The sequence below is a fragment of the Trachinotus anak genome, unplaced genomic scaffold, assembly GCF_046630095.1.
Source record: "Trachinotus anak isolate AG129_WGS33_773 ecotype Australia unplaced genomic scaffold, CSIRO_AGI_Tana_v1 ptg000031l, whole genome shotgun sequence".
In the NCBI taxonomy this organism is placed as follows: domain Eukaryota; kingdom Metazoa; phylum Chordata; class Actinopteri; order Carangiformes; family Carangidae; genus Trachinotus; species Trachinotus anak.
Genome location: NW_027273882.1, coordinates 7674389 through 7685818, shown reverse-complemented (window position 1 = coordinate 7685818; position 11430 = coordinate 7674389). Strand labels below are relative to the sequence as shown.

The 11430-nt window shown below is 42.3% G+C and overlaps 1 protein-coding gene across 4 annotated transcripts in view; it reads right to left on the bottom strand.

Annotated features, from left to right (window-relative positions):
* Window positions 1-1732: 1732 nt before the first annotated feature.
* The window catches only part of col12a1b (collagen, type XII, alpha 1b), a 124623-nt gene continuing 114925 nt past the window's right edge, over window positions 1733-11430 (bottom strand). For 3 of the 4 annotated variants that reach the window (XM_071467516.1, XM_071467517.1, XM_071467519.1), the window contains 9 exons: window positions 10180-10233; window positions 10023-10076; window positions 9625-9696; window positions 9495-9530; window positions 8925-8991; window positions 8596-8781; window positions 7359-7427; window positions 5437-5607; window positions 1733-2696 (listed from right to left, as the gene is read on the bottom strand). In XM_071467516.1, coding sequence (XP_071323617.1) covers window positions 2575-2696; window positions 5437-5607; window positions 7359-7427; window positions 8596-8781; window positions 8925-8991; window positions 9495-9530; window positions 9625-9696; window positions 10023-10076; window positions 10180-10233 — 831 coding nt within the window. In that variant the 3' untranslated portion in view covers window positions 1733-2574. Of the gene's footprint in view, window positions 5169-5436; window positions 5608-7358; window positions 7428-8595; window positions 8782-8924; window positions 8992-9494; window positions 9531-9624; window positions 9697-10022; window positions 10077-10179; window positions 10234-11430 lie in introns of all 4 variants that reach the window. The other variant, XM_071467518.1, reaches the window with a different exon arrangement.

Genomic DNA, 11430 nt, shown 5'->3' with positions numbered 1-11430 from the left:
TCAAAGGTTCAATGTTTAAAACTTTTCCCGTGTTTTCATCTGAAGTGTTGATCTCCATCAGAAGATATATTTGTGCTTTTAAGAACCAAAAACCATCTCAGTGTAGTTTTAGACTGCAGGCTCTGAGCCTCTCTTCTGATTGGCTGACTGTTTTCTGAGTGATCCAATAAAGAATATATTGTAGATTTCAGGTAAACACTGAGAGAAACCAAATCCTACAAGGTTGGACGTTGGGTTGTGGCTGAGAGCAGCAACTTGTATAATGCTGATGTAAATGTCTGTGTGAATAACTTTGGGCCTTATCTCCTGTAGTTTCTCTGGGACCTTTATATTTAATTCATTGTATTCAGAAAGTTTGTAAAGGTCTTCGGTTTTTAACCTGGTGAACCACTCAACAGCCTCCACAGATGCAGGATTTTAAAAAGTACAGATGTGATGCTGAGGCCGGTGGGTCCGTTTCACTTTTCCTCTCTGATAATCTGAACGGGCTTTGTGGGATGTTGCCTTGTAAGTAGCAGCTACAGATGAGTCGCACTCGAGTAGAGATGATGAGGTATTTCCATGGTAGAGATCTGATGTTTACAGCTCATAGATAATTAGTGCGTCTCACTCATGTGCTCAGCTATTAGGCTGCATGTTTGTGGCAGTGATTCAGGGGGAAAATATCTGAGGAGAAAATATTTGTGAGTAAATCAGACCAGTGGAGCTAATTCTCAACAGCTCCTGGGTTCAGAGCTGTTGAAAAAACAAAAGCATGAGCACTGAGAGAGGTTGAGGAGAACAGCACTTTAAGACACTTTCCCCAGTTCCCTGACTGCTGTATTTACATCTGACTGTCCAAGTTTCCACGAGAGAATGGAGGTCTTTCCCTCAGATAAATAAAACAGTGCAAATGTGCAGATGAGTCAGTGTTGTGCTCTGGGATGGAGCAGATGATGCTGAAAGCCTTTTTTTTAAACCAGAATCTCTCTTTTACACCTCATTTCATTATTAATTTAATAGTGTAGTGACTGAACTAGTTCCCCTGTCATTTACCCAAGTGCCCCTCTGTTCGGCCCAGGTGCTCTTGGCCTCGGTGCCTGTCTGTCAGCCAAGTGCTTCACTGAAGTGCTCTACAGTTATTAAATGTTCCCCCTGCTCAGGACAAGTGCCTCTTTAAATGCCCTCAGTGCCCCGCTAGTCAGTCCAACTGCCCCACTTTATGTGCCTGTTACCTTTCTGGGAAGTCTAGTGCCCCAGTTGTCTGTCCTAGTGCCCCCCAGGTTGACCCAAGTGTTACCCTTGTAACCTAGTCAGTGTGAGTAGTGCCACTCTGATTGTCCCACGTGCCCGTTAATGAAAATGCCCCTTTAGTTAGCTCAAGTGCATTTATGATGAGCCCAGCTGCCCCACATGTGAACTCCCTGTCAGACCCACTGGTCTGTCCAAGTCGATCCAAGTGCTGATGTAGGTGGCGTTCCCTGTGGTCCGTCCAGGGACCCCCGAATATCAAACTACTCAGCCCCAGTCGAGTTGATCAAAGTGCCCCTATGGTCAGCCCTAGTGCCCGTTTGTCTGAGTCTGAGGACCTCAAGTGCTGCCAGTCCACGTGCTCCCCAGTTTGGTTCTACTTTATTTGATCAAATGCCCCCTGGTGAGGCCGAGTGCCCCTCAGCTGCCCGTCATCCCTCCAGTCAGGCCCCTCCCTGCAGTAGTGGTGCAACAACTGAGACTCACAAAAAGCACACAGGTGTAAATTTTCAGTAGTTTTATTGAAAAATGCCTCTTCTGTTTTCAGAAATAAATAAGAAAATAAGGCTGTGGAATTCACAATCTGCAGTTCAAACATGAAGCAGCAACACCATTTCCATAGTCTTGCACGCAGGTTTCGACTGCATTCGATACTGAGAAAATGACAAGAATGACAACAACTATCTTCTGATTAAAACAAAATGAAATGTAACAAAAAAACATACTAAATATACACCACAGACATGCAATTCCACCTTTGGTAAAATTAGCTGTGACGGAATAAAGGAAAACTGATAAATATTAAGTCTAGAGATACAAAATGAAAGTGTGTTTAACTGCCATAATGAAACTGAACCTCCTTAGAAGACGACACTGAATGAGAAGGATTATATTTAACATACTGAATGAAAAAAAAACTTACTGATGTTGCGACACTGTGAACAAACATTTCATTCTCCTCTACCATGGCTAGCTTTGTTACAATGAGTGCACTGTTCAACACTGCTAGTTCATACAAACTCGATGCAAATATGTTACAAGCAAAAGACACAAGTGGAAAAAGAAAGCTCACAGGTTTTTTTCATGGAGTCTTAAGTTTTTTCTTCCTGTTTTTTTTTTCTTTTAAATTTTGCCTATCAGTCGCCCCTAAACTCCCTCCCTCTGTCCAAACCCTTCACCTGCCACAAAAATGAATATTCACATACGTTTTAAGGCATTTAAAGGTATTTCCCAATAAAGTCGAGGTGTCAAACCCCGTTTTTTTGTTTCTGTGTATAATGTGCATAATTCCAACAACAAACACAGGATGAACAAGGAAAAAAAAGAAAAAGAACATTGCTTGTCTTATGATGTTAGCCTGTTGGATGCCTTTCTTGATAGTGATCTCTTTCGACGCTGGTTTTGCAACAGCTCTTCCTCCTCGGGGACTGGGACTACTTGGGTGTCGGGTTCAGGAGGGTATTGGCCTGCTCGGAGATAGTGTTTGGGCCAATTGAGCACAAGTTGGCAAATTTTCTCTCAGTTTTTCTCAGCATGCACAAAAAAACAAACAGACAATTGGAATTGAGTTTTTCTGCTAGCTCGGCTGCTAGCTACAGCACTGATACAGATAGTCACCAGCAGGAGCGTGTCCGCTGTATTTCTGGGGGTGTTTGAGGGAGTTTCTTTTGTGATACAGCACAATTTATTTTCGCTCACTTGTGTCTGAAGTTCTGCTGAGGCGGGAGGTGGACTGGAGCTAAAAGCAGCAGCTGGGCCAAGTTATCGTGTCAAAAATCAAAATCAGCTTATTTATATTTTAAACCAGCACGTTGCTGCACCAGTTTTGTTCTCACTACAGCTGAATACTGTGTTTGTAGCACTATAATAAAATTCATCATTTAATGACCTTTAACAGCCGACTCTAGAAGCACATCAGTACCTTTTAGCTGAAGTCAGATATTCTGGAGCTTCCAGAAAATTTCTTCTTTCCTAGTTGTAATTATGACTTTGATGTTGACGTGTTGTGAACGTGGCAGTAAATGAGGTTGTGTTGATTTTGAAACATGAACATGTCTCTTATCAGCAAGAAGCTAGAAAACCTTCAGACAGCAGCTTCTGGTTTTATCTGTACGTCAGTTTCACTGGTTTATGTCTGGTTAATGTTCTCTACAAGCTGCTGATCTGACATCTCAAAAGTATCAGTAATTTGAAGCTTATTAATACTGAGTCAGGAGTATTGAGTATTTGTAACAAGAAAAGTGTAAAAGTTGTTTGAATGTGTTAAATATTTCATCTTAATATCAGATAGAGTTGAGTTTGTCTCATTGTCGGGTTGTTTCTACAGGATAAAGACCGTTCAGATCAGACCTTTGAACTTTAGTTATTTAAGAATGATGTTACCTTCACATGTTGGACGTTAAATGTGATAAAGGATTTAAAGCCCCAGCTTTAGTACAGCAGCTTCATCTTAGTAGAAATTATATAAATAAATGATCTTCCACTTCTCCATAATGTGATATCAGATGGTCGACTTCATTTGCAACTAAACGCTGTCGTGAGATGCGACGAAGCCGTTGGTGTTGATTTTGATTTGATGCTGATGGTTATGAACACAGATCAAATCCTCATTAGATTCATAAAATGATTCTTGATACTGTTCTGGACAAACTGGAGCCTCATTGAATTTGAGACAAATTGTTGAATTGATTCAGAGTTCACTCTTGACCTTGGAAAAAGCAGATTTCAATCATATCACTTGATCGTCATCAGCAGATGTAGATGTTCTGCAAATGAAGATCATGTGATGTAACTGAAAGGTCCAGAGCAGCTTGACAATTGACCCTGTGATGATGTTTTCTCCAAAGTCTAATCTTTACCTTGACGAACATCCACCACTGTTAACCAACCAATTACCTGTCAGATTTAGTGGGTGTGGACCCCCCCCCCCCCCCCCCCCCCCCCCCGGACACGCCCCTGGTGAACATTTCAGTGCTTGTATGTTTTCCCTTTTTGTTGATGTTAAAAGTTCAGGTGTTTGTCTGATTATAGAGTCAGATGAGTCATTTCTCATTCATTTACAAAATAGAACAACAAAACACATTAAAATCAAGTACGAGTTCTTCTACCAGCAGCCTGGAGAAACTCCTTTGACATTGCATTGTTAGTATTTCATCACATACAGATACAGTTGAGCTGGTTTGGGGAGAAAAGTAAAATAAAACCAAAAAAGAGAAAAGCTTGATTCTATTTTTTTGTACATGAAGTGAAAAAACGAAACCTTCAGGGTCACATGTGCAGAATGATTCAGTATGGCCCTGAGCAGTTCAGAACAGCTACAAACACATGGGCAGAAAAAAAAAAAAGGAGGCGTTTTGTTGGCATTCAGCAAGCAGCAGGTTGTTGTTTGCAAGGCACAAGCTTTAAAACTACAGATGTTAAAAACTAAATTTAGTGGACCAGGTTCAAACATCATTTACAAGGCACAAATTAGTTTATTTACACGTCACCTCGAGAGAAATGCTGTTAACAGAGTTGTTGCTGCTGTTTCTGGTGATGCTGTGGTGGTTGCACTTGTTTCTCTTACAAATCCACCTTTGTTAGTATTTGCTGGGGTTGTTTGTTGTTGTTGTTGTTTGATGCATGCTCCTCCACTGTACACAAGGTTTCTTTGTTTGGTCTTTGGCTTCAAGATGCAAACAGGCCACTAAACAGGCCGGTACCATCACCACTGCTGCTGGTGGTGTTTTGTTCTACTGGCTGTGAGTCGTTGTTAGTAGGTTCCCTCTGTTGTTGTGTTGTTTTTCAGCATAGTTTGTTAATGGTTTCCTTTGGCGGTTATCCTTTAAACAGCTCTAGAGCATATGAGCAAGTGTTTCAGTTACAGGGCTTTGAGTTTTGTTTTTTCAGGAAGTCAGTGAAAGCAGCACAGGCGGCATAGAAAGTCTACTATGGTGAACCTGAAACAGGCCAAAGAGGATGAAGGTGTCAGTCAGGTCAAAGCAGAGGACAGCGAATAATCACCTTAACAGTCTCTGTCATGATTAGTGGCTATAGACTGTTTCCACACATGCATTAAATTCACTTGTTAACCAGAGTCAGATGAGACGATGAATATAAACATATAAATATTAAATAAAACGAGCACATGTTAAAGCTGATCTAACTTCCACCAGCTACGTTTAGCAGTTACAGGCTAAGTCGTCCTGCTCAGGTCCAGGTACGTACCTACGTATCCTTGCCCGTTGTAAGGAATGCCAATGCACTGAGAGGAGTCGCAGTATCCAGGAGGTCCAGGAGGCCCACGCACTCCAGCGTATCCTGGACGTCCAGGAGGACCACGAGGTCCAGCAGAGCCTGCAGGGCCTGGAGGTCCTGTCCTGCTCTCTCCTGGTGGACCTGTTGAGAAAACAGAGAAACACATTTAGATCAGTAACATGAGGACAAACAGGCAGAATTGAACCAGAGGTGGTAACAAGTGAAAACCTGCGTGTTGATTGTGATGTAGTGGAATTTTAATTCATTAAGTGTTGATGTGGCAGCTGTTGGGATTTATATGTTCTCACATCTACACTGATTCTTTGGGCAGATTACAAGGTGAACAAAGACTTAGTTTATGAATCAGTTGGTTGAAAATTAACTGGCAACTGTTTTGTTTTTTCTCTGGCTGTAGCTTCTGAAAATGAACCGTCAGGTTTCTTTGTGATTTCAACTGTTGGTCAAACAAAACTTGGGCAGAATAATAGATAATGAAAATCAGCATTAGTTTCAGTGTAATATTTGGAGTTTGGGCTGTTTTATTTGGACAAGACAGGACATTTAATGTCACTACCTTTGGATTAGGAAGATAACAGAGAAAACAATAGATCCAAAGCAGAAGAGACAGGACATTAGGACGATTCTTATGAGGAGTAACTTAAAGGTTCAATAATCCAAATGCGGCAGAGCCGAGTGTGTTGTTAGTGAAGCTGTGATGAAAGTTTGAGTTTACTGTGAAAATGTTGATTCTCAGAAATGCTGGGGCTCAGAGGGCTGTTCTCCATGTGGCTGTGCTTTTATGATCATGCTTGGAAATTCAGCTTTGGGTTGTTGTTTCTGATTAATTTGGAGATGAATTCAGATTTATTTCTCTCTTGTAAAACTGCCTCAAGTAAAACCTCGAGGCAGTGTTTCATGATCTCTGAACCAAACAGATAATTATGGCTCAGTGTCATCACAAAAAAAAAAAAAAAAAAAAAAAAAAAAAAAAAAAAAGCTCTGTTGCTGACACAACATTTGGAACATAAAAAACTAAGCTATGAGGGGAAAGGGAAGAGGCAGGATCTGCTGATCCGCTCCCCCTCTGAGTTGTGTCTAGACGTGGACAAAGCCGCCTTGGAAAGTTTCCCTGTCCGTTTGTCTCCTCCTCGCCGTCCTCAGCATGTGTTGTGAATGAACCTCTTCTACCATGACTCACTGCCGTCCACTTCCTCCTCTCCTGCTTCCAAAACTTGACCCTGTTTGCTTCAGAAAACAGATTTTTTTTCCTCCTCTCTCTGACAGGCTGGACTGTCTCAGCGTTGAGAGGCTGTAGTCTGGGTGCTGGATCGCAGCAGGACTGGGTTCATGTGTGTTTAATGGAGGCTGGGCAGGATGACATCAGGACTTTGTGGTTGCAGAACAAGCTTCAGAGTTTTGTAGGGAGGTGACATAGAGTCACATTACATTTCTGATGTGGGTAATAAATCAGTGTGATCACAAACTGAGCAGCGACTGTGGTGTCATCGTTTACTAAATATGGTTCGAATTATAACGTCTCCGTTTCCAAACACAGTACATGTGTGTTTCTATCGACCAGCTGAGCACAGCTCAGTCGACTGGAGATCACAAGAAAACAGGAAACGCTGGCTTGACTTAGTTCAGTAGAAGTGAAGGTGAGATGGTGGGATGGACGTGTGATACGACCACACCTCGAGGATGCTGGTTCAAATTCATAGTCCAGATTTTACATGTAGTACTAAAGCCGAGTTATCGTGTCTTCAATCAACAGCAGTGGAAGTCCAAGGTGTTTGTTTTATTGTAAATTACTCCTTTAGCTGATTGAACTTGAACGTTACGTCAGTTTGAAGGAGGGCAGATGAGTCAGATGATGTAAACAACTCGTGACCTACCTTGAGGCCCTCTCGGTCCCTTCTGTCCAACTCCTGACACTCCTCGCTCGCCCTTCTCTCCTGCAGGACCTGAAGGAAACACACTGAGTCAGCTTCTGTGTCTAACATCACACCTATAAGTCAGCATACACCTGCAGTTAGAGATTAACAGTGAGGATCTGGACCCGATGTCAAACACTTGGATTCTCAAAAAAAGACAATTTTAGCAGCAAAAATCTTGACACACTTCCCGTTTCTTTAACTGTGAGTTGAGTCAGATCTTATCAAACATGTCAGTGATAACATCTGTATGAATCATATCAGTCAGCAACTGTTGAAACCCTGTATCAAACCACACAGTGTATTTTGGACAAACATAAGTAGAAAAGGCAAACAGATGCTTCACAATCCAGTTAAATAATCAGCAGCTGTAAGTACAGAGACGCCTGCTCTCTGTTCTCTTTCTGCCTCTTATTTGATAAAAGATCGACCTTGGACAGAAAGTAAACTTTTTTGTGCGATTTTTTTCTTTTTAGTGCAGGTCAAAGTGATTTGGAACAAATTCCACCTCTGTGTAAAAATGCATTTTCTTCAGTTCAGCTAAAATTAATCTGAGGCTTCATTTCAAATCAAGTGATTCTGTGTTTCTCTGCTGAGCTGTGGTGGAGGGAGTTTGTCTCCCTCAGACTGATGAAACCTCATTAGCTTTGGCTGAACGCAGTTTTACACTGAACAAGATGTGGATCATCACACTGAAGCTGTGTGTCTTACTTCACATATGAGCATGTGAGGATTGTTATAAAATGTGAATCTATTCTCAGACTGAAGTGTCTCTTAACCCAAAACCTCATGCAACCAAAATATATACAACAACTTAAAAACACCTAACACAGCAGCTGGAAAGAGGCACTTATTCTAAACCTTCTAAGTTTCCTCATTGGCTGATGATAAATGTCATGTCATGTGTCACGTACTGTGTCGGTTTTATCTCAGTCTGGTTCATTTTATGAAACAAAAGCAGAAAGAGCTGCAGACTTCAGAGCAGATCCCTCACTACTAGGAGAAGGAAGCTTATTACTCAAGTGGAAAATCAGAGGTTACTCATGAAGCCAAGCCTCGTTAGCATCTTGTGATGGTTTTGTGCTTTTTAAATAAACCTCTTGCACTGTAAATAATCACTGTTCACTTTCTCTATAATTTTGAAATCATTGGTTTATTTTTAAAACTTCTCCTGTGCTGCACACTGAGGGGGTCGTACCTCTCTCTCCCTGCTGGCCAGGTAAACCTGGACTTCCAGGGAAACCGTTCCTTCCCGTGGCGCCTTGCTCTCCGCGGGGTCCCTGTCTGCCAGGAGGTCCGGGAGGCCCGGGGGGTCCTGGGTTGTTGCTGCTGTGCATGTCGTTGGGGATCTGGTTCAGTAATGTGTTGACTCGAGTCATTTGTGCTGCAGCAACAGAAGAGAAAGGAACATTAACGCAGGCAGCGAGTGTCAGACTCACTGTGTCATCAAAGACTAGAGGCATCTTAACCTGGCCCGAACCATTTCAAAATAAAGTTCAGGAAAAAATGAAAACCTACAGTACTAACCATTTACCAGCTGCTCACAAACTTGTCTGGCAATGGAGCGCATCATGTTCTGAGGAGCGAAGTCGCCCTGGATACAGAGAGGAAGGATTTAAGATGAACATACATGAAGAGTTTTACACCAAATCTCTGTTTTTGAATGTGGTTTCTGAGATTTAATAAGAATTTAAAATGTTTCTCTGAAGGTTTGCGGCTCAAGAAAAAGCTACAGATTTTCCTGATGGTTGTGTAATATTTTCTTCCCTTGGATCACTTCTGATTTGTTTGCTTTATTTTAATTCCCTGTTTGTTTTCTGATCTGTTTCAGGGTTTGTGGAGTTTCTGTGGATCCACGATTATTAACTGCATTTCCCATGTATACTGGCATGAGAAATCACAAGTTTGATGACATTTTACTTTTGTCAAACCGTTGTTTTGATGATGGTCTATCAATCAATAAGAGCCTGACAGACTTGTGAAAGGATGTTTCCCTGTAGTGTAGAATCTGATCTCACTTTGGATTAAAACTTGTCATATGAAGTTTTTGACCTTCAAATGTTCAAAACAAACAAACATAAAAAAATTATTACTCACTCTCTCTCCTTTGTCTCCCTTGGGGCCAATAGCACCCTAAAAACAGAAACACAAACTGTTTAAACCATTTAAACTCAGACGATGCAGTGGGGGGGGGGGGCAAAGCCGCCATGTCAGCGAGGACACTCACAGGTGGACCAGAGTCTCCGGACTTTCCTGGTTGTCCTGCAGCACCTGGTATTCCAGGAGATCCTGGAGGTCCCTACAAGGAAACAGTGAGAGCCAATGAGAGGTCAGAAGACGAGGATATAATCATTATCACATTAACCTATAAAAAAAAGTTCCTGCTCCAGAAATATGCTCCAGCTGAATTCAGAAAAGGATTAAATATCATCACCATCATCTGTCCTGATCAGAAGTTCAGTCAACACCATCAGCTCGTTAAATCTGGTTGGAATAGAACTAAATACACTGATGCCAGCTTGTCCTTGAGCAAGGCACTCAAAAGTTTAATTGTTTCAGTTTGGTTTTCAGCCGGTGCCTTGCTCACCGGCCACCAGTGCAGGCAGCATCTCTCAGGTGTCTTACCATGGGCCCTGCAGGGCCTCTGGGTCCAGCTGGTCCTTCTTTTCCTTGAGGGCCCTGAAATGAAAAGATTGTGACTTAAGAAACTGAACTTCTCCTGTTCATGCTTAAAGAATTCAGAGAGCATGGTTGCCATTAAAATCAGCCTGTCTGTACTCACCCTCACTCCAGCTGGTCCGATCGGGCCGACAGCACCAGGGGGACCAGGTGAACCCTGCAAACACACAGAAACAGCTCAACCCGAAGCCCACTACAGAACCTAAGAAGTCACCTTTGCTGCGACTGACCAACTCAAAGCGGTTTGTTTCAGAGCTGAGTTTCTGCATGTCCAACAGTAAATCTCGTTTTTTGTGCTCATTTGCTCAGAAACCCTGCTCACTACTTTTTATTGTCAATCCTCTCTGGTCTTTGATGCCTGGCATAACATTTACAGGGAACATAATATATTCCAGATCCATTTTATTGGCCATTATAAACCAGGGCCTGCATGGTCTGCAAGTCATTAAATGCATGTTGCTATAGCATCTGCTCCAACATGGTCACCTGCAGCCTGCCTGCTCCACCAGCACTGGAAGATCTGCTCAGTGGGTTTGTTTTATTTGATCTGATTAATCGGTCTCACTCATGAGTGTACAGCAGTGAGTCTGTGTGGAGGCAGGAGGCTATGATGAAGACTACATGATGAAGACTGCAGCTGCTGTGTCACAGGTTTGATTTCTATTCGCAGATCCTGCAGCAACCGGTCCCTGGATGTTCCCTCTGGATAAGCGGCTGCAACTATTAGTCAATCAAATAGATGATCAACATCTGTCAACTGTTACCGGACTGGTCTTTGGTTTCTTTGTATCTGACGTCACTCCCTCGTTCACTCCTCCCTCCATAACAGACTCAACACTTTCACTGAGAGTTCACACATATTGCCTCATCACTGACAGGTGTGGAGCCATTGATACAAATCCAGGAGCCAATAAAAACTTTAAAACTAGCTTCAGCTCAGTACAGGTACAGTGACTCCCACAGGATTTGATTGTATTTGTGGTCTGTAGCATCGGGCATCAAGAACCGGTTTCAAACTTCAGATTCCAAAGGAATCATTAAGAAATTCTGATTTCACTCATCAGTTTCTTTCAGTGGTGCTAGTTTTAGTTGCAGTACCAGGTCATGTTTAGTCAACCGGGACTTTGTGCAAGAGATGATACTAACATGACAGCTTTGCCTGTGTGGTATACGAATCATTGAGTGCATCGTGTTTCTCGCGTCTCCGCATCCTCAGTTCAGGTACGTGACAATTAAATAACCCGTCTTATTCTTTACAAAACAGCAGTTTTGGGCAAACTGTACTGTAATGTCTGCAGACTTGGGGAAGTCTTTTCCCTGAAGTTTACTGTGAAGTTATAATTTCAGACAAGGT